We start from the raw sequence: 23264 nt of genomic DNA, 5'->3' as shown, positions 1-23264 counted from the left end.
AGCTCCTGAGTGCCCAGGGACAGACTTTTCCAGGAGCTGAGGAGTTTTCTCACAGTTCCTGTATGGGCCTACACCCAGGTGCGATGAGGAGTGTACTCAGTATTTCTTACCTGGCACAGATACACAGTTTGGGGAGCAATGAACACCCCAGAGTTTGGCATCTTCTGTCCTAAAAATTGGTTGTTGTGCAAGATTACTGTTTTCAGGCTGTATTTAATTATTTGAAAATGGTTAAGCAAAACTGAGAGCTTTGATCTTTGTCAGCTTGTATAAACAGATGGAGGTTTTCTTCCCAGTTATAAGTCTGACTACTTTTTAAAGACCACATGTTGTGGCTGTTCAACTCCTGATCCCAGTATTGCATTCCTTGCACGCTCAAAGCAAAGCATCCTTTTTTTTTTTTTTCTTCTGTGCTGCTTTCTACCGAACTTTAAAAGGACCTTAAAAATGATGGGTTAAGTTAGCTCATTGCGTTTGGGTTAGGTGCAGGCTAGGCATTGAAACGACCAAAACAGAAGGAAAAGCACTATTGTATCTTCATGGCTGGGGATGAAGGTGGTTGAGGCTCAGGATAAGTGAGCCTTGATCCATATACATGCATTGTTACTCTGGAATGTGCCTGCAGAGGAGGAGTTTGCCTTCCTATTGTAAAATGCTTTAAATGGAGATACCAGGGCATACCTTTTTTCCTGAACATTTAAATCTAAGAGGGTTTTTTTTAACAGGCTTTATTTTGTGGTGTCTTCAAATCACTCAGTTAAAATCGTGGCAGATTTTTTTGAAAATCTCTCCCTAATCTCACGTGCCTTCCCCTTCCCCTAAGCACAGCTCCTTAAGCTGTTTCACAACGCTTTTGTGCATAGTTGATCCTGTTCCTGTGGGTCTTGCAATTGGTTTTGTGATCTTTTAAGCACTTTCCTGTGCTACTGAGGGACAAAGTAAGCATAGTTATTTCACTGATCATGGAGTACTGTTTTTGACAGATTCCTGAAGCTACTGTATCTTTTTTAAATACAGATTCAAGTGAAATACTTTGACTCACACAATCACATAGGTTGGAAGGGACAGTAGGTAGTTTGACTCCAGCCTCCTGCTTAAAACCCAGGTCTAGCTGGAGCAGGTGGCTCAGGGTCTTATCCAGTCAAGTGTTGAACATCTTCAGAATATGGAGATTCTCTTCGCTTTTGTTTATATGCCATGTTCTTCAGCCCCCAGCCATCTCAGTAGCCTTCTGCTAGACACACTCACTTACAGCAATGCCTTTCTCATCCTGGGGAGCCCAAAAGTGGGCCATACTAGTGTATTTGTTTCCCCTGTTTCATACTAAGGCCATTGGTAAGACACAGCCGGTGTTGTAACACAGCTACATATTACAGGTTCTTGCAGATAAGACAAAGACCTACAGCTATGAATAATGGAGGGTCTGTTCACAAGGCAAGCTGTCTTAAATGAGTCTGAAAAAAACTTAAGGAGTCTTTTTTCCTAGACTTGAAGCTAATGATAGCCCTTTTCAGATTAATAGGAATGCTCACATGGGGGGAGTGTGTGGAAGTCCATGTCTGGAAATCTTGGTTTTTAGTGTATGTTCCATTATTACCTGTTCCTCCTAGAACCTGATTTTTCAGTTTTGAAAACGGTAGGGAAGCTGACAAATCTCTTCATGTCAAAAAATGTACAGGAATAAAGTCAAACTAAAATGAAACCATGTAAGTAACAGCAGTTTGGAAATATGGGCTTCAGTGTGCTAGTACAGCCTTAAAAAGTGAAAGATGACAGTCTACAGCATGGAAGGCAAAACCCTTTTTCTGACAATTTTTTTTTTTCCAAATTCTGGACTGAAAGTTAATACATGGGGACACTTGGATGTAATTTGTAAATTTACATTACAATTACATTTACAATTACAGAGATGTAAATTAAGTTGTTGCGCTGAGATCTGCAATGAACAATTGCTTTCCCCATTTGCTGTTTGTTTGGGGTTTCTTGTTGGGTTTTTTGGTTTGTTTCATCAAACTTCAAAGTTCAAACCTATAACAGTTTGACAACTGCTTTTTTCCTCTCATACCTTGAGATAACTCGTTTCTAGAAGGAAAAGAATTAAGTTTCATTTCCTAGCCTCAGAAGAAGAATAATTTTGGGGGTTTATATGAAGTGCTGCCTTACAAATTAAGAAATTAATAAAATTACTGTTTGATTCCAAATGAGGAAGGTGGGGATATTTGCAAATTAAGTGTTTAAAATGGAAAATTGGTGGGGCAGAACTCTCTTTTGCTCGGTGCCAGGACTGCTAACACCTGCTACCCATGACCAAATCAGAAATCTTGCTGATAAAAAATTCTTCCTTTTTTATCCTAGCTTTTATTTGTACTTGTGGTATTTTTTTCTTCTTTCTTTGAGTCTTTACATCCTTGAGGTAATGCTGCTTGCACCATTGCAATGCTCTTTCCTGATGGGGAGGTGAGTTTCCAGAAGAAAGGAAGAGATGGGGAGGGGATATTTGTTTCCAATTTTACAGCAATATAAAAATGTGTTTAAGCTTAGGTATTTTCTTACATAACTATTGAAGAGTGTTAGTTTTTCAATTAGAAAAGTATGTATTTTAATCATATATTTTTAGTCATAACTGAGAGGGTTTTTCCTCTTCTTTTATAATTAAGCCCTCCCAAGTAGGTAGCTTTATCTGCAGGGTTAATCTGGGTTGAAATTTTCTAAAATTCATCTGTATTTAGCATTTCTGGTTTCATTTCAGAGGTGTGTGATAGAAATGGAGTGTGAAACATTATCATTGTAAGCTTTGCGTTGGTTCACAATGCCTCAGTGGCACTGAATAAAGCATTTAGGATGTACTGCTGCATGAGCCTTTTCTGGACCTGGAGATGCTTACTGAATAGGATTTTGAGATCTTGCTTTAGGTACTTTCAACAGCAGTGCCTGCTCAGATAAGCAGATAAGGACTGGCCATAGGTTCTTGCCATTGCAGCAGCAAACCAGACTGAGGAACTGATCTAACCGAACTTTTTGTTTTTCATGTTGGAAAGGGAATTGGATTAAATATCTTCTGTTAAACTGCCTTAACTATTTCTTACAGCTCTTGTTAATGAGTTTGAAGTCTGAGAGGCAGGCCACCTAACAGCATCATAGTTTTGTGGGGTTTTTTATGTATTTACTTTGCAGAGAATTTCTGGGGGAAAAAATGTTTAAGCGATGTCCCTTGTGCACTGCTCTTCATTCACGTCACGACCTCTGACATATAGTCTCTTGTTAGGTACTTCTAGAAACCCTGCTAATGAATGGCATGATGCCTAAGCATTATGTTTAGCTTTTAGACATGCAGATATGGATCGCCATTTCATTTATCAGCTATTGTAGATGTGCAGATGTTGACTCTGAGCCTGAAAAAGGCTCAGATGCCATCTGTGTTTCAGATCTGAAAATGACGTTAGCAGTCTGCAGCCTGTATAACTTTCTTTTGGTAGATACTTACTGGATTCATTTTCTGTCTGTGTATTATCATTCTATTTGGTGTATTATGTTGATGATTGTACATAAATTTTGACCTGTGTAATATCTCTTTCAGTGACCAGGAGCCTCCTTATTCAATGATCACGTTGCATGAAATGGCAGAAACAGGTACCAAGGCACTGTGTTGGGCATTTCAGTTGTGACTCCAAAGGAGAGAAAGAAAAAAAAAAAAGATAAATAATAAATAAATAAATTAAAAAAAAAAAAAAAAAACACACACCACCAAACCACAATACACCACACACCCACACAAACACAACCCAAAAAACCCTCCTCTTGAAGAAAAAGTCATGCTAGCCTGTAGCTCTAGGGATGTGGGATCCAAAACACAGTTCTGCCCTTTAGAAGTTTCCCTGAGCTCATTTGCATTTGCCTGAGTCTTTTTTTTTTTAACTGTGTTAATCTTCTTACATGAACTCTCCAGAAGCAGCCAACGGATGGCCACAAATACATTGTAATGATATTAAAACATAAGCCACAAAGAATGTCTCTTTGCAGTAAGGCAGAAACAACCGTATATGTGTGCAGACATGGCTTAAACCCATGTGTTCCAGCATTGGCAAATAGTATGCGCTTTTTGGTTTGGCTTTTGCTGTCCTTAGACCTCCACTTTATTGATGTAGTTGTTCCAGCCTTGTCCCTAAGTACACCTGCAAGCTGAGCCATGTTTGTGCAAGGGCTTCTTTTTTTTTTTTTTTTTTTTTTTTGTCTTTGTTACCACAGGAGAAATTCTCCCAGCTCAAGACCTCCACCAAATATCTGGTTTGGGTGAATTTTTGTCTGCCTTAGTAGAGTTGGTACTGGTCTTAGGAAATGTATTTCTATATCAAAATAAATTAGTCAACCTGATTACGTATCACCGCAATTCAGTAAAATGTTTTTTGGGGGAATGTGCAGGCAAAAATCAAACCCCAATGTGTTATTTATATTTACTTGTCATTGTTGGAGGGAGTGCTAAGTCTCTTCAACCTCACTCGCTTGTATGCAGCTACAGACTGTATTTTCACTTCTAAGGGAACTAGTTTCTTGTAAATCCAAATGTTTACTAGTAGTTTAACATCTTGAATGTGGCTTGTTTACTTGCAAGTAGAAGCCCTTGCCTACTCACGAAACAGTAAGAGCTGTTCCTTATGAAAGCAAATTTTCTTTAGACCACCAGGCATGGGACAAGCTAATGCAGTTCCTCTGAAGTCTGTGTTACCTGAGGGAACTCAAGAAGAGTGCTCTGATTCTGGCTACAAGAAATATTTCTTCAGTGTCATTGTGGATGCAGGATTTAACACTTAAAAGTTGACACTGGACACTGAACTCTTGAGTATCACAGTTAGAACAAAGTGCTTGTCCATACTGGTTGGGAGCATTCCTTTCTAATATTAATGGGGAACTAAAGGATGCTCTGGCCTGGGCAAGACTGTTCTCCAAACAAGAGAGGTGTTCGCTATTACCCAAGCTGCTGTAAACTTTTTCCTACTTGAATTTAAACTACTGCAAACTAAGACATTGATGTAAAAAGTAAACTGCTTGGTTTTCTTTTTTCCTTACTGTCTGTAAACTCACTGGGTAATTTTGAGGACTTTTCAATTTACATTTATGGATGTAGTTTGAACACTTCAGAATTGAAGTGTTAATTCTGAGTGTTACTTCTGTTTTGTGGTTGACAGATGAAGGCTGGTTGGAAGTTGTCCAATCTTTAATTAGAGTCATTCCATTAGAAGATCCCCTGGGACCAGCTGTTATAACACTACTACTTGATGAGTGTCCACTGCCAACAAAAGTGAGTCTAAAGCGTATGTGTTTTTCTGTAGCTGAATTTCAGTTTTTCGTGGTTGCCACACCCATGATAGCTTCCGGGTGGGTTTCACCAGTGATTGCAAGACTCTTAGCTGTTCAGAAAATGGGTGTAACTTGGAACTTTGAGTAATTTGTGCTGACTTGATATCCAATTGCTACTTAATGCTGGAAGCACGGGGGGGGGGGGGGGGGGGGGGGGGAAGGGGGTGTATGATAAATCTGGTCCATGGGGAAGAACAAGAGGCCTTTGGTCCTTGCTGCTTTTATTTCTGTCCTCTCCTGCCATGTGGTAGATACATGCTGTGAAGTGAGGGTGTACAGATGCTGCAAAAGCAGTAGGAGTTCTGCCATTTTCTTAAGTTCTGCAAGCTGCACATTTACAAGTCACTCTTGAATTTGTTCCTGCCCTGCGCATAAGGAGTGCAGTGCAAGTGCATGTGTTATTTAAACAAATTTCATTTTTCAACTCTAAAATATCTAGCTACAGTTTTGGCAAATTTTGAAAACTGGGTTTTTTACTGACCACTAATCTGTTTTTTGAATGGGGAAGATTACCCAAGGTGTTCATCCTGTATTGATGCAGGTGTTTTAGTGAGAGCCTCAAGCACTTTCAAGATGCTATCTATTGTGGAATCCCTTTGAATGTGATAATTGTACGGGGAACTTGTCTGTCTTCAAATGCTTGTCATCTCATTACATCAGAAATTGACGATGACATCATTGCAGCATTCATTTATTAATCTACTTCTTATGCTGCCAATTTTAGTTTTCAATTTGCATTGTTAGGGATATAAATCGCTGGTAGCTTTTTGTCTTGCATAAATGCATGAGTGGCTAGAGAACTAGTCAAGTTCTCTAACTACCTGAAGTGAGGTGGTATTTTTTTTCCTCTAGGCTGTTGATTAAAGTCATCTGAGACTTTTGAACAGGTTAAATGTATAAAGTGTCACATAGACTGCAAAATTATTTTGAAAACAAAGCTATGACTAGAAATTTTGCCTGCTTTGAAAAAGAGATCAAGAAATGGAGACCTCTGTAAATGTGCCATATGAAGAGTGATTTCATAATTTCTGTTTGACTGTACAATGTACTTGGCAGTCAAAGGATTTGTTTTCCAAAAGCCACATGACTTTTATTTAGGTACTTTAATTTTAAGGAATTAGTTATGAAACAGTTGACTGTAACAAGACAAAAGGAATAAGATGCCTGTCTCTGGGGTGCATAGAGGTTTGGGTTTTTTTTTCCCCTGTGCAATCTCTTCATGGCACAGGAGCTGTAGTTGTGGGATCTGCTGATCACATGCAGCCTGGTAAAGTGTGTGCTGCTGTTCATTTTCTAAGTTTTAAGTTTTTGGTCTTAAGGGTTTAAAGTCAGTGCCCCACTTTGCTGACAGCTGGAGAACAGCAGCAGTCTGTATCTCATTTTCTGTTATCGTAGGCTATAAAGTCCATAAATATAAAACAGCAGTACAGTAAACTGTTTATTCTATAAAGTCTTGATTTAACTCAAAATAGTTGACCTCTGGGATTGTTCTAATAATGGCTAAAAGCAGTATCAGAGTATGTCAAGAGTCTAATTTTAGTGAGGCTTTTCCATCCCAAGTCTATGGCTCAGTCATCTTCTCTTCTTTCTCTATTCTTTCATCTTAGCATCGGTCCTGTTCATCAGTTCTAGTTTTACTGCTTTTCTTTTAGGAACATAACTACTTTTCAGTGTTATCTCTGTATGACCCTCAGACTCTAGTGCAATAAACTGATTTGACTATGGCTCAGAACATAATTTAAAAAAAAAACCCATATATTTTCACCTTGAGCAGTACTCATTTTTTCTCTAAATGGCCTGCTGACGACTTCAATATGAGGAGTTTTTCTATTTGAATTAGATCTGAGCCTCAGATTTTTGCAGTTTCAGTCTGAATCAGCTGAAACTTCCATGAAATCTGGAAAGCTGAGGGCGATTTGGAACTTTGTGGGGTGGGGTTCTCCATGTGGGATAACTTGTCCTGGCTCTAGGTTAAACCCTAACTACTCTGAAAATGGAGGGTATGCTCTAGATCTCTCTTGAATTTTATCCATACCATACTGCCTGAATGAAGCAAGCCAAAGCATGGCATTTTAGATTCATTACCCTCATTAGTTACTTCCTAAATTAGTGTGACTACAGAAAGCCACTTATGCTGTCAAGAATACCATTTATGACGTCCTGTAAAGCTGATGGTATCCTAAATTTATGATGGGGATGTGGGCTCTCTTTTGGGGGCATGTCTCTCTAGTCCTGAGTTCTAAAGTCTAAACCAGCCCTTTTCTTTTGGAAAAGGTGTGAGTTTTAGGACACTGGAAACAGATTAGATGGCAGTAGTGCCATATGTGCTGATGGGTATTGTTTGCCTTCATCTACTACTCAAGTTCTTATTGCTATAGGTAGCTCACTTGTGTATATCCAGAGGTGTCCTGACTTGTTGATCACAACAATGACCAGCAATCTAGTGGTAATTTTAGTTATGAATCTTGGGTATGTTGAAGTTCTCTTCCCATCTGCTCTTTGTTTTCTTCCTATCTTAAAAGATAGCCATGCTGGCTCTAATATGATGCTGACTTTAGTAATATAGTGTAAAAATAATTTGCCCTACTCCATTGAGTTAGGGAGAAAACTGTATCTGACAGTAATGTTGAAGAGATTTCTGATTTTTTCTTTTCAGGATGCATTACAAAAGTTAACTGAAATATTAAACTTAAGTGGAGCTGCTGCTTGCCAGGATGCCTGTCACCCTGCCAAACACCGGAATACAACTGCAGTACTGGGCTGCTTAGCAGAGAAGTTAGCAGGTAAAGCTGTGGGATTCTTCTGATATCCTGCGTTTGTCTTGCTGAAGCACCTTCTGCTTTAGGTCCCACAATGTAGACTAGTCCAGAAATGTTTTCTTAGAACTGAGTAATGTTCTGCATCAAGGGAAGATCTTGTGTGACAGGTGTGACCAAGTCTACTGCTTGATTAAGTGGTAAAGTGTTTTGGGTTCAGTTTTTTTTTTGTTGATGTTTTTGTAACAGTACAAGTAAACAGTAAAAGAAGTAAAAGTAATATGTTGAACAGTCACTAACCGGTCTGAATGAGCCATTCACAATCCCAGATGCTTAAGACCAAATCCTTCTGATGGGTGGTTAGTGATTGTAGATCAGTGTTTGTTTATGGTATATTGCCTTAGCAATGGTAGCCAGTCTTTTCTGTAGACCTGCTCTGGCTGTGCGTGAGTTACTGAGAACACATAGTTCTTTAGCCAGTAGGCAGGAGTATCAAATTAGTAGTCTTGGAGGCTGTACAGAAACAAAAAAGAAAGATTCTCTTTCTGCTAAACATGTATTGTTCTATTGTACTTAGCTGAAAAGAGTCTCTCTTCTGTGTTACTTAAAAGAAAAATTGCTGGAATTCTATTTTGGGGTGACTTATTTTATAGAACTTTTTATTCCCTGTCATTTCTAGTACCCTGCTGGAAACTGATGATTAAGTTTCCTTCCTGCTGACGGGTGGGTTTGAGTCTAGTTTTTTGCTTCATTTCTGAAAGCAGACAGGAAAAGGAGGGAAAAGTACACCTAGTATTAGGTATCACCTAATAGTTATTAAAAAAGAGCTTCAATATTTCTGTCAAAAAAAGTAAAGAACAAGCAAGGGGAGGAACTGTTTCTGTATTATAATACTTAGACCCTGTTATGCTAAGTCAAAATGAGATTCTGTATCTACTTTTGTCTTAGTGGTCATGGAACAGTTCTCATTGTATTGTCTCAGGCAGAAAATCAGTGAATGCTGTGTTGGAACTCTCTGCAATTTGTTAGAGTTCGTAGATGCCAGAGTTTGATTCCCTTGTAACTGTCTCTTGATTAAGCAGACAGTATTTCAGGGCTCCCCTGCCCCGCCTTTATATTGGCTGCTTGCCATGGTGCTGCTGCAAATTGTATCATTTAACTATCAAGTAGGCTATATTAGATGCTCAGTTTTGGTTATTTTTGCCTACTGATAAATGTAGCTGGTCTTTATACTTTGACTCCGGAAGCAAAGGGAAGCCAGTCTCTTTGAAAGTAATGAGCATAAAAATGCAGAGGCTGATGGAGTCTTACTTCAAAAACTCAGAACTGTGGCTAGAGCTCTGTACCCATGTACAGCAGGTATACTGAATGTGTTTGTAATTTGGCATTAACTGTGTAATTTTTAAATGCGTAGCAAATATTTGACTGGGAAGAGTGATGATTGTTCTGTATTATAGTTCTGCTTTGCCACAAAGTCCTTAGATGTTCTTTTAACTTGTTGCCTTGTGTTTAAAAGTTCTGTGCAATTATGAGTATATGGTAGTGCCTGTGGATGGATTTAATTTTTAATGTTCTTGTAGGTCCTGCGAGTATAGGCTTACTCAGCCCAGGCATATTGGAATATTTACTTCACAGCTTGGTAAGGTTCTTCAGCCTTTTTGTATGTATCTAGGCATAGCAGATATAACACAGTTTATTATTACTGTGAAAAGTTCAGGTCATGTTTAGTAAATACTAGTAACATATGTTATAGAGGTGGGATTGCAGGGAGAGTGCTGGATCTTCATCCTTGGAGATAATTGGAAGTCAATAGGACAAGGCACTGAGCAGCTTGATGTACCAAACCAGCTCTCAACAGGAGGGTAGACTAGATGACCTTTGGAGAACCCTTTCAACCTATAGTGTTCTGTGACAGACTAACAGCTTTTACTATCCATCTGTGCTGGGTATTTATTAAAAAATTTTTCTTACTGCCCATGTTTAGAACTTCCAGTCCCATCCGACAGTGATGCTTTTTGCACTAATAGCACTGGAAAAGTTTGCACAAACAAGTAAGTACTAGCCGGATACTGCTCTTAACAGTCGTACTATGGCTTCTACTGCGTGACTGTTGCTTGCTTCATCTGATAACGCTTGTAAGCATGACAGAGAATGGACTGGTGGGAACACAAATGTGGGAGAGAAATGTTTGTCCACTTACAGGTAAGAATAAATATTTATTGCTTTAGTGACACCCCTCTACCGCTCAAAACCCTTGAGGTATTTGCTAAACTCAGTGCGGTCCTTTCCAGTTAGAAATTGTTGTAGGACTCATGACATGAGGCCTTTGTTACTTGAAAAGAAATAAATCCGTATTAGAGAGATGGAGAAGAGCCATGATCTAATACTCTCTTGATGATGCAGCTCCGTGCTGAGAAGTGGTATATCTGAGTGCTAAGTTAATTTCACATCTGCTTGGAGAAAGAATGTTATGCTGTTTGTGATACTGAGGTTTATAAGGAGGGGAGGGGTTCTACTGTGTTTGTAGAATGTTACTATTTTTAACTAATCTTATTCCTATTTTATAGCAATTATTCTTTTTTTTCTCTGAAATTGCAGGTGAAAATAAAATGACAGTTTCTGAATCGTGCATTAGCGACCAACTGATCTTACTAGAGAAATGGACAGATAATCCAGACTATTTAAAACGCCAGGTTGGATTCTGTGCCCAGTGGAGTTTAGACAATCTGTGTAGGTATAATGAAGGGATGGATTCATTTAATATTAATCACTTCTCCAAAGAGGTGGAGGACTACTTCGTGTTTGTTTTGTATAAGCCCTTATTGTAAATATACCTGACTGCATGTGTAATCACTCCCCTTAAATAAAAGGGGGGCGGGGGGTGTAATTGTATGGAAAGGAAATTTTGGCAAGGAAAATGTCTGTGAAAGGAAGTGGTTTGTACCCTGCGAGTTAGAGCTGCAATGAATATTATTCTTTGCACTGTAACCAATGCTTCAGCAGACATGCAGAGTAGCTAAATAGTGCAGCTCTGTCTCCCTGTGGAATGGCTGGATTACTGACATATCCTGGTGACAGTCACTACCGTGATCATACCCCAGCAGTGCACAGTCTCAAAGGATTATCAGAGACTTTGAAAAGTAAAGATGTGATCTTGTGATCAAAAGTGAAAAGCGTTTGACAAGGCTCTTTACTAGATCTATCCTTTTGGGTAACTAACATTTGTCAAATTTGCTTGTTTAGTTGTGACTTCAAGGGTGAAGCAACCCTAAGGACCTTGTAGTTTCTAATGCCTTTTGGATAAATTTGGGTAAAAGGCTTTTTTGGGCTTTATGGGTCTTTAGCCTGCTTATGGAATGCCCATGTCAGCTGTGGTTAGTAAACATCTGTGTAAGTGTTGTAGCAAGTTTGGGATATATGAAGGGTCCTAAGAGAAGACCTCTGATTTGTAAATTAACATGCATGTGTCAGCAATTTGACACCTGGCAAGAGAAATGCTTCTGATCCTTCCATGTGAAAAGGGGATGCAGGGAGAAAGAGCTGCTTTGGCTCAGTTCAAGTTCATCATGTACCTGAAAATGAGAGGGTAGAAAAATTTTAATCCTTGGTTTCCCCTTCTTCCCCATCCCCAAAATCTTTTACACTGTGATTAATCATAAAAACTGCCAACTGAATATACAAATACAATGGTAGATCCCAAAACAGTGGCATCTTGATGTGAACTTGGATGCCTTACATTTGCCTGTGGGTTTCCTGAAAGTAGTAGTTGGACTGTAGGAGCTCTAGTCAGAGGTATAGGTCGTGTCCTCATACGCAGAGGATATTTAACACACAGTCTATTGGAAGTGATGGTGTTTTCATGTGGGCAAGATACCAATGTTTCATTCAGTTTTGCCAAAAATTAACTGCATCCTGGAGAGACTGATTGCCACTGTGTGAAACGTTTAAAATGAGGTTTTGCTGCAGCAGTGATTAAAGCTGTTTTTATTTTGCAGTTTTAAAAGAAGGCAGGCAGTTTACATATGAGAAGGTTGACTTGACCAACATTAGGGCTATGCTGAACAGTAACGATGTCAGTGAATACCTGAAGATCTCACCACATGGATTAGAGGTAGGGTGTCACTTCATGTTTTCATCCTAAAAAGGAGTCTGAAGAAAAAGTCAGGTTTTAACTGTTTTTGTTTGCTACTTGCTCCTGTGATTTCCTAGAATGAATCAAAGTTCTCTGCCAGCTTTGTATAGAAAACTTGCTTTGTCAGAGGGCTGTTAACATCACTACACTGGTTTCAGTTGTAGAAAAGTTCACAGTGAAGTAACACCTGTATCTGTGCCCCAAAACTTCAGAAAAGTGAGGAGGATCCTTAAGTCACCTGCCTTTTCACTCATTTTGACTAAAATTGTTCACAAAGTAATTCCTATTATTTATCCTGTCTGGTCTTGAAAAGCCAATAGCAGTAGGGTTTTTGTCTCAGCCATATGGGTTTTTTTCTTCCTCTGTTACTTTCACTAACTCATGTAACATGGAATACCTCTCCGTCCTTCATACCAGGAGTCAGCTAACACCAGTGACTTAGGTCTTCCTGTCTTGGTTGTCTTAGTCTTTAAATCTTTAAACTGACTCTGTCAATTCTCTCTGTTTTCTTTTGGGTTATATTTTCCTGTGGCTTACCACTGAACAATTTTCAGTCTTGCCTACTTGCTAGTTTGTGTCACCATTATTGCTATAAAGAGGTCACTTTCTGTCTGAAATGCCTCTAAAGTTACGCTGGTGTATTCTTATATGGAAGAAACTTGGTCCAAGAAAGAAAGGGGCTCGTTTATATACTAATTTTGTAGAAACTTAACTTTTGATTTGGTTTTGGTAGGCTCGATGTGATGCTTCATCCTTTGAAAGCGTTAGATGTACATTCTGTGTCGATTCTGGAATTTGGTACTATGAAGTTACAGTCATTACTTCAGGAGTGATGCAGATAGGATGGGCAACCAAAGACAGCAAATTTCTCAATCATGTGAGTACATGTAATGTCATCTAGCTGATGATGTAACTTCAGTATTTTTCTACTTACAACACCCATGAAAATAGCTCTGGTTGTTCTGTGGTAGTAACTAAGCACTTGTGTGTTTCCTTCATTTTTTCTGTACTTTCATGAATCTATTTTTGCTGAAGTTAGTGGTACAAGAAAAGGCCGTATTGTCATTGCTACAGACTGACACTGTTCACACAAGTAATGCATAGCTGCTGACAGGGACAGCTTGTGATCTGCTTGCTGTTGTCTGGAAGCTACAGGGAAATGGTTTCTTTCTTGTGGCTTGGTCTCTTGGAAATTCTTTAGATAACAGCCGGTGGTTACTCTCTGTTTTGAGGAAGTAGACTATCAGATTGTCAAGCACTCACTTTTACACAGGTCACAAAGCATCCATTTGATTACTCTCTTTAACATACTTTCATATTAAATTAATTTTCACATGGGAAATAATTATTTAAATTGGCTCTGGGAGGGCATGGTATCATTGGATCTGCTGGTAGCAGCAATACAGTATGGTTTGGGTATGTGACACCTTCTTTTCAATTAAAAATAAGGCTTACAAAAAGTTTTAACCCTCTACTTTCATGTTTTTTATTCTGATAATATAGAATAAGTACACTGTCTTACGTTATAGTTTGCTCTCCCTCTCATCTAGATAACTTAGCATCTTATTCTTACTTCTAAGTATTCTTTCTACTGTTTTACTTTTTAAATTATGTACTTACTAGCATTAAAGCAAAATGTGCCATGTGCATATGCAGTCCAAAGCTATAGTAAAAGAATCATCTCAAATGTTAGTAGAGATATAACTAAGACTTCTTTATTCTTAAATCTTCATGGTAAACTCAGTATGCTGTAGTGTATTTTCTGCAGTATTTCCATAATGCTAAGAAAGCGTAATGATTGCTAGCCAAAAAACCTCTCTGCTTCAGCTCAGAGAGGACTTTCCATATTATCATCCTTCTAAACTTCCATTAAAGTTCATTAAAGTGAAAGCTAGAATTTTAGTACAAAAGGCATGTATGGCCCAGCCCACCGTCACTGACCAGAATGGAAATACAGGGCTAGTGGTTTAAGTTAACAATTCTACTGGCTGAGCTTGAGTAAGAAATATACCCTTCATCCTGCTTCATTGTTGTAATGGCGTAGCTTTCTGTTCCTATTTGGAATTTAGTTTAGGAGAAGAATTTTTTCTTTTATAGAATTTGATATATATAAAAATATAATATTTTGTATTTATATAAATGTAGATGAGCAGTTTTAACTACTTATTTCTGATTATTATAGAAAAAATCATTCTACAGCTGAGTCAAATGCAGAAGCTAATATGAAGATAGGCCAAATATATACATATGAGTTAAATAATGATGGTGGGGAATATGAGAGAGAGACATCAAGGAGATGAATCAAATACCAGTGGCAAGAAACCCAACAGGAGTGGGAGAGTAGCTTTTCTCACCATTTAACTTAAGTCATCTTGTGAGTTCAGTGGTCTTGCTCCATTTCTTCTGATTATTCATGTAGATAGCATTGTCCTCTGCTGGTGTATAACAGGCATAGATCCCTACATCACCTCCAAAGTCTAGTCCCACATTTCTAGCATGGAATTGCCAGTATGTTTTAAATTTAAAAAAAAAATCAAGACCAAAAAAAACTCACAACAAACAAAAATCGCACACAGACCTGTCCTGAGCACAGGCATTGTAGGCATCGTATGTAACGGAAACTGTTTGAAACAAAAGGCCATGTGTCTGCCTTTAGACTGCCAAGAGGCTTAAAAGATTTTCCCCACTTACTGTTAAGGAGCTTGGTGTATATCCATTTTTCTGTCTGTGCTTCCTGTACAAGGTATGGACATAGGAGACATCACATCTCTGAGCAGGGTGATTTTTTTCTGTTGCTACAGTGGTTTTGCTGGTGGCTAAATGCTGCTGTTAAAAGTTCATCAGGTGCCTACCTGAAACAGAAGTATATTCTGGGTGTGCCACAAACAGTCATCAGAGTAGCCATATGCTCTTTATTTACAGCATGTGTAACAAAAAGACTAGTCTGAAATATGACATTAAACACCCATTAGCTGGGCTTAGCTTTAATTTGGGGTATCTGAGGCTTGTGTAATCAAATGCTGCCTGGTATATGCACTGCAGACAAACGATGCGGAGCACAAGGAAGTCGTCATCCATAATGCTTCTGGGTTTCACATTTGTGCTTTCCTATGTAACAGATTCTTCTCCTGCTCTGAAACTTTTTTTTGCATTTGTCTGGGACCTCAGGAGTATCACTTGATAATCTTTTCACAAATTGAGGGAAGCTGACACTGAAAGGGCCACAATATGCAAGAAATTCAGTGAAGGGACTACGGGTTTGTTCTCTTTCTGTGTACTGTATGTTCTGGTGGCACTTGGATATCTTGCAGGGGGTGGTGTTACAAGTCTAGTACTGGGACTTCAAGATAAGAGAGTGGTTACACTTCTATGCAAAAAAGTTAGCTATTTGGGTACTAGCCGTCTGATCTTTAAATAGTTTAATAGACAGGAGTGAATTGAGCTCACAGAGAATGAAAAACACTTTGGAGGCAAAATCCCCTTTTTCCCCCCTCCTCACCCCAACAAATTCCTTTTGATGTGAAAATGAAGCTAAAACTAGTTTGAAAAAATTATCTTCATGTCAGTGGGAGAAACACTTCTTGCTCTTGGATGAATAGTTTAGTTGAATTAAAAATACGCTTTAGCCCTTCTGCGTGAGGAATGGCAGCAGACTGAAATGCTTTACTCTTTTTCTAAAGGAAGGTTATGGCATTGGGGACGATGAGTACTCCTGTGCATACGATGGCTGCCGGCAGCTGATTTGGTATAATGCCAGAAGTAAACCACATTCCCATCCCTGTTGGAAAGAAGGTATTCTTCTGCTGTTCATCCTAGCTAGGTTTCTGCACAGGACTTTTTCCTCTTGCAGGTGTCTAGAAAACAGTTTGTTAGGAGGTGCGAACAGAGCAGTTACTGCCTAATCCTGATGATGCTAAAGGTTTAATAATTATTGTGCCTTTACTAGTATTTGCAGTGGTTTGAATGTACAAAGTGGGCACCACACTCTTATTCCACAGTCTGTGTAAAGAGCATCTTGTTGGTTAAGTGCTTTTTGTTTTCATAGGCAGACTACAAATCATAGCACCAACTAACATTGCTGGACACTTAATTATAAGACTTTTTTTCCAGATGTTTGTAGTCCTACAAAACAGGGTTGAAATCTTCCTTTCTGGGTTGAGAGAGTTATTTTAGAGAAGGGAAAAAAACTTGATCTCTGACTTAGACTTTTAAAAGGATGAGTGCGCTGTCTTGCTTACCTTAAATTCTTGGTTAACTACTTGGACAGCAAAGTTCTGTTCTTGATCTCAGCTATGAAATCATTGTAGGAGTCTGTGCATGCCATGCTTGTGTGAACTGTGCCGCCTTCTCTTCTATTAAAATTTTCTCCCAAGGATGGCAAAATTAAAACACCTCTTAAACAGCACAAGCATGTTAGAAACTTAGACTTTAGCAAGCTTCTGAGGATATCTTCAACGGGTGTAAAATAGCTAAGGAGAGACAGAGTGCAGTGCTTTTCTGGCTTTGGCAAATAGCCTGCAGTACTTCTACAACCATTTAGTATTAATGCTCTGGCAGACTAAAATATTTTTTTTTACTATTTTGTTGCAGTTTTTTTTCTTTAGTTACTGTCCGTATCGATGTTTCTTCCTTTATGCTTTTGCAAACAGTTCCTTTTAAGTGAGATAATTCATAGTGTTTGATATGTGATACTTAAAACAATAACTGTTTCAGCTGTTGGCATTTAACAGAAGTGAAATCTTTATCTTTGTTTTGCATGTAAGGAGACACAATAGGATTTCTACTAGACTTGCAAGAAAAGCAAATGATCTTCTATTTAAATGGAAACCAGCTTCCTGCTGAGAAACAAGTATTTTCATCTGCTGTGTAAGTATGTGCTCATTTGGAAGGACAGTGACCTGTATGGATAATTGTTTTAACTGTATGAAGTGTTTCCTATTTGAGATGTAGAATCATCTTCGTTTACCTGAAGCCATCATTAAGCAGGTTTCCCAATTGAAAGTTGCTTAGAAATCAGTGAGGAGGATATAATTTCACAGCTGGATTTCAGGGTCAAAAAAAAAAATACTTTGGACCTTTCAAAGGTGGGTTCAACTCTGTTTTCTACTGTCAAACTAGCACAGCATTGAAACAGAATGAGGCTGTAGTGAAGATGGACAAATTTCTAGGAGTGCTTGAGGAATTTTTGATCTTTTCAAAAATAAAGCCTCAGTCCTGGAAATGCAGAAGAGTGCATGTTAACTTACTGCTGTTCACTGGGCCAGTTCCTGTAGTAGCATATTGAATGTTCGTGGAAGGACATATCTTGGTAGCTTTATGCAAAGGTGTTAGCCTTATTTTGCCAACTCTGTTAAAATCAACATGTGGCTGACTTCTCTAACACTCATGGAGAAGTTCAGCCTTTTAGTTCTGAAAGATAAGCTGGTGTGATACTTGAGAAAGAAGCTTCCTATGCAGCTTAATTAAATATTACAGCACTTTGTAAATTAATACTACTCTGCTAATAATTTCATTCATGTTTTCTCCTCAAAATGAAGTTCAAGATGCAAGCAAAGAGTAGCTTGGTTTAATGAGTTGCAGAGTGCTTTGTCCATTCAGTACTCTGTTCATCATGTATATCATTTATACACTCAACAGATTCTGTTACTTGGTTAGAACTTAGGGTATTACTCAACTTGGGTGCTTTCAGTAAATAAAACTGGAAGAGGTGATAGTTGCAGTGTTTTCACAAGGTGCCTGTGTGGCTGTGAAGAGAAGACAGCTGTCCTGCAGTAGTCCTGCAAGGTCAAGGAGAAACAGATGGGTGTTGTGCTAAGAGAGCTCAGACCTGGATTCATCCTGCACAGGTCCGACACCACAAGTGTCTGAGAGTTGCCAGTTCCCCAGATCTGTGCCTGCTCAAATCAAGCATCAGGAGCAGGGGACACGGAGGTGTCCCTTGCAGTTAGTACAGCTCCTCACAACTCTACTAAAGAGCAGTTGTTTGGAAGAAAAATACTTCCAGTGCTGAAGGAGACACCCAAGCTGATCAGTGTAAAGAGGATCAGGTTGTAGGCTGTTCAGATATATGTATCTGCTCTTAGCGTAAGTGTGACTAATCCTAGTTGTAGAGTAGGTGGCCTTTGGCTGACTCGGTAGTAAATGCAGATAAACCCTGATAGTAAATTCAGAAGTTGAACTAAACAAGGGAAGTATGTGCAGCAGAAGCTGGATGTGTTAGAGGTTTTTCTCCCAATTAGCCATAGAACACTTCTATCGAAGGAACTTGTCTCTCTGTTTCAGGGTCTGGTTTTGTCTAGTAAAAGTTAGTAACTTGTCTGGAAAACTCTGTTATTGTTTTAGTCATTCTGAAATCTGTTGTTCATCACATTGCAGGTCTGGCTTTTTTGCTGCAGCTAGTTTCATGTCCTATCAACAATGTGAGTTCAACTTTGGGGCAAAGCCTTTCAAGTACCCACCATCAATGAAGTTTAGTACCTTTAATGATTATGCCTTTCTGACAGCAGAAGAGAAAGTCATTTTGCCCAGGTAATCCTCCTGTCTAGTTTGGGTGTGTTTGCATATGGAGAAATAAAATGCTTCACTGATGAGCTGAATAGTCTTATGTTATACTTGGCAAAGTTATCTTTTATGAGGTCACACCTCCATAGGTCCCTTTCAGAAAAGGATTAGACCATAGGCTCCAGTGTAACTTACTGACTAGGGCAGGAGACACACAATCATAATCCATTAAATTAAAATAATTTTTTGTCATGTTAAGCTAAATTAAAATTAACCAGTGCTGCACAATAAACTGTTTTTAGTGTAAGTGCCTCCTGCCGTCTAAGAATGATTATGTTGGTTGAGGAGGTATAGTCTTAATTAAAAAACGGTGGTGTATTTAAAATTGACCTAATTTGTGCAGCATGGAGGTACTGAATAATTGTAAGACTTGAAGTTGTCCTTCTTTTCTGATCCGAATGAAAGTTTCCCCATTTGTGAATGATAGTAATTGCAAAGGTTATTAAAATTTAGAAGTGCTTTCTCACCTAAATAGAAATCAAGACAGATAAACAGGTTTGGATACATTTTTTCCTTAACTTACCAAACTTCTGGCAGGAATGAAAACTAATAGCTTTTCTGGTTTAGGTCATTAGTAATAAAATAATTTACTGGAACACAAACAGTAACAGTATACAGTGTAATCTGGGATATAGCGTACCCGAGATTTGCAACTTTGTCCAAAGGTGGCCCTCTACAGTGTTGCTGATGTGCGTGGTTGAAATAATCTCTTGTGGTGTCTGCGTGGGGGTGGGGGTTGCTGGAGGGTGGGTCCCTCAGCTGTAATAAAATTCAGAGACTGGTTTTGAATTATCTAGCTGTTTGATCAAGTGTAGTTGAGGTACTGAAGTATCTTCATGTTTAAAAAGAAAACAAACAAAAAAAAACTTACTCTTGGATCCGAGTCACACGTTGGCAAAGTTTGAGGCTTGTGATACTGTATTTATGTGGAGAAAATCAAACGCAACCTGCAAGACCATTTTGTACTTACATATAGGCAGAGTAATTTACACCTGCTTGTGACTGCAGGTGCTTTAAGTGAGAGTCTGATTTAATCCCTTAAGATGATCTGTTAGTTATTGTTCTCGGTCAGCCCCCTTTTCAGATTAAGTGTTCTTCTGTCTTACTAGTGTCGTGCACTAGGTAAGGCGTTTTGGAGTTTTTAGCTGATGATCAGATGTCATTGGCATTGATGTCATTCTGGCACTACTCTTGCAATGTTTAAGCATTAGCTGTGAAAGCTGTTATTTGTGCCTAACGGTGTAGAGCGAAACTGGGTAATCAAACTGTGTAATCAAAGATCATCCCTGCCCTGCAGCCTGAACTGTTTGGAAACGATAAGCCAGTCCTAAATTCAAAGATAGCTTTCATCTTAAAAGTGGTAGGAAAAAAAGGCAAGGGCCTGAGTGGACCCTAGTTATCCATCACAGGAGTGATAAACTGACATAGAATTGTGCTGAATTTAATGCATCCAGTGTGGGGCATTGTCTGGGCAAGACACATCACCCTGCCACTGAACAGTTCTGACATGTAGTGTATGCATTCCAAATCTGAAATGCCTTATTTCATCAAATGGGAGATTTTTATCCATTTATTCTCCCTTGTGGCAGTTTCCATACTGGGCTGTTAATTTTATTTTCAATTTCTATTCTTCTGTGTTACAGCATTATAGGGTTTCAGAATTTTGTTGATACATGGGTTTGTGTGATTTGTTTGGGTTTTTTCTCAACTCTTAAAACCACGTGGATACGAAAGATGAAATTTTTTGAAGTGTTCAGCTGCGGGAGCTAGAGGAATTGTAATCTAATGCCCTCTTTGTCCCCTTCTGACAGACCAGAATAGGGGGTCAAAGACTGTTCTGAACATCTCTGGCTGTGTTAAGCCTTTTTTGTGGGAAGTTATGATCAATGTTTATCAGCAGTATTGTTGAGTAGAACAGGCAAGTGTTGCGTTGGTCTTGATGCAATACTTAGAAAAGTTATGAATCTATCATTTTGAGTTAAACTAATGTGTGGGGGGGGGGGTGTCTCTCTTTCTTCAGACACAGGCGCCTGGCTTTGTTGAAGCAAGTGAGTATCCGAGAGAACTGCTGCACGCTTTGCTGTGATGAGGTAGCGGACACAGAACTCAGGCCATGTGGACACAGGTAAAACCTTAAGAACAACCCAAAACCAGAGAAATGGGAAAATGTGTGTGTTTGACACTCAGCTTAGGTGAAAGCAGATGCAGTCCCTGCTTATCTTGATTGACTCCCCAGCATAAAGGAAACAGCCCTTCTGTTTAAGGATATGACAGAGGCTAACCACAGTTTTTGCACCATTCCCCTCACCCTGAGCAGATTTAATCCCTAACTGGGGGGAGGGGGGGATTGGGGAGGTACTGCGGCTACCTATGTATGCTACCCCTGGGCTGTCGAGCCTTAATTCTCTGAAATCAAAGGCTTTACTGATGAGTACTTGTTCAGTACTGGTGCTGTGAAATCCAGATCACATGAGGAGAGCAGAAAACTCGTTATATACTCAAGTACTCATTAAGTGTTCAACAAATGGACTGTCTCAAGTCACAAATTCCTCTAAAAGCTAAAAATGGGACAGCAGTATTAATAATACCATAATAGCACTTTCCTGCCTTTAAGCAGCCTACTGGGAAATTAATCCAGTTAAGTCCAGTTCCTTAGTATTTGCAGAGCACTCGTGTAAGCAGTCTTGCCATGGGTCTAGACGCTGGAAAGTTTAAAACGAGGTGTGCCTGGTGTGTGTCAAGAAGTGGAGATAGCTTCACTGGGATTGCCATTCTCCAGATGGAGCAAGTGTTAAGATTAACAAAAGCGTGCACGTGTAATCCCGACCAGCTGCACTAGCAGCTTCAGGTCTGTAAGATGCCAAGCAGCAGGAGTTCCTCTGAAAGCCTGTGGATCCACAACACCTGACTTGCAACTCCTAATCTCCACACTGAAAGACTTACCTCAGCTCTGTTTCTGGCAGGCTAACTAAACTTCTTAGTGCTTGGAATTTTTTCCATTTAGTTTTTCATACTGTAATTGTAGGCTTTAACTGATTTTTCTTCTCCTTCAGTGACCTGTGCATGGAGTGTGCCTTGCAACTGGAGACCTGCCCTTTGTGTCGACAGGAAATACAAACCCGAGTCAGACAGATCTCTCACATTTCATGACACATGTGGAGAAATACCACAGACTTGTTTTTAACGAACTCCAACCAATACTGAAAGGGGAAAGCATCTCTAACCAATCTTTACGCACATAGAACCATAGCCACAACCAGATTTCATGCTAAACTGTAATCTGTTTATCTTTAAAAAGGAAATCTTTAATAAGCTATTCCAAGTTGCCAGCAACGGGAATGGGTTTCAACAGTAAGGCGAGCTGGTAGGTCAACATGCTATGGCTATTGGTTCCTCCAAGCAAGAGCGCAGGAGAGCATCTCTCTTCTTCCCCCTTTCCTTCTTGCCTGTCGCAAGTGCTGAAAAAATATGCACTGGAGGTAAATGTACAATGCGTTTTAGAACAGAAGAGAAAAGAAATATCTCCTAAAACAGGCCCGTTCTGTCTTGTGCTCGAAAGCCTCTATTTTTGGCAGAAGTCAGTGCTAAAAAGAGGATGCTGATGTTTCCCTGTTTAATGTAGCCTCCTGCTGGTCAGAGACACTGTATTTTCTGACAGATATTAAACTGCTCAGAGACTGAATCCGTATGCAGACTCATTTGAAAAGACAGTGTGGAGACTATAGAGAAACTCACATGTTTTAATAACTTGGTGATTCCAAAGAATGTTCTGGTTTGTTTTTAAACGTTAAAAGATCGGTGGTATTTTCAAGTATATAATGTTTCTGATGCTTTTAACTTCAGTACCCATGTTTTTTTGTGAGGATATAATTTTCAGGAGGTATTCTTAAATAATTATAACGCTGGACTGGAATTAATTTGATATTCTGGGTATTTTTTAAGGTTATCAAATATCTTTTTTTAATCAGTGTTGTTTTTGAAAGTTATGTTCACTTTGGAAATACTGATCTATCTTAAAAGATTGGAGGAGAATTTAGGGCCAGTTTATTTAAAAAAAAAAAAGTTACTTGGGTAGCAAGTTCAGTCTTGTTCTGTAACTCTTTAGAAATGCACCTTGCTTGCCACGTGTCAGTCCTGCTCTGAGCAGGTTTGGGGCCACACTTCATATTTTTGGTAGGGATAATATAGTGGAGCAGAGATTCCCACTGTAATTATGCATTTGTGACACTTGTATGTTAAGGATGCATTTCAGCGGGCAGCTTTTGACTGTTTTACCAGGTTTCTACAAGGAATCAGGGTTCACAGCCGGTGTCAGTGAAGTAGCACAAAAATCAGTGGAGTTATGCTTATTTTGCACCAACTGAGGATACGACTCGGTTTCTTCCAAGACTTGCACAGGTTGTTTTTTTAAATTATCTGGCTACATATTAGAACTTTACTAATTCACACACAATGTACAT

General features: G+C 39.0%; 1 protein-coding gene across 5 annotated transcripts in view; it reads left to right on the top strand.

The window, feature by feature from the left end:
- The window catches only part of RSPRY1 (ring finger and SPRY domain containing 1), a 38651-nt gene extending 15934 nt beyond the window's left edge, over positions 1-22717 (top strand). For all 5 annotated transcript variants that reach the window (XM_075101933.1, XM_075101935.1, XM_075101934.1 and 2 more), the window contains 13 exons: positions 3578-3630; positions 5184-5296; positions 8012-8138; positions 9692-9750; positions 10096-10162; positions 10710-10841; positions 12107-12222; positions 12977-13120; positions 15924-16035; positions 17007-17109; positions 18619-18771; positions 20825-20929; positions 21858-22717. In XM_075101933.1, the coding sequence (XP_074958034.1) occupies positions 3578-3630; positions 5184-5296; positions 8012-8138; positions 9692-9750; positions 10096-10162; positions 10710-10841; positions 12107-12222; positions 12977-13120; positions 15924-16035; positions 17007-17109; positions 18619-18771; positions 20825-20929; positions 21858-21954 (1381 nt within the window). In that variant the 3' untranslated portion in view covers positions 21955-22717. The remainder of the gene's footprint in view (positions 1-3577; positions 3631-5183; positions 5297-8011; positions 8139-9691; positions 9751-10095; positions 10163-10709; positions 10842-12106; positions 12223-12976; positions 13121-15923; positions 16036-17006; positions 17110-18618; positions 18772-20824; positions 20930-21857) is intronic.
- Positions 22718-23264: the final 547 nt, after the last annotated feature.

The sequence above is a fragment of the Phalacrocorax aristotelis genome, chromosome 8 (assembly GCF_949628215.1).
Source record: "Phalacrocorax aristotelis chromosome 8, bGulAri2.1, whole genome shotgun sequence".
In the NCBI taxonomy this organism is placed as follows: domain Eukaryota; kingdom Metazoa; phylum Chordata; class Aves; order Suliformes; family Phalacrocoracidae; genus Phalacrocorax; species Phalacrocorax aristotelis.
Note: the sequence above shows the minus strand (reverse complement) of the source record. Positions and strands in the feature narration are given on the sequence as shown.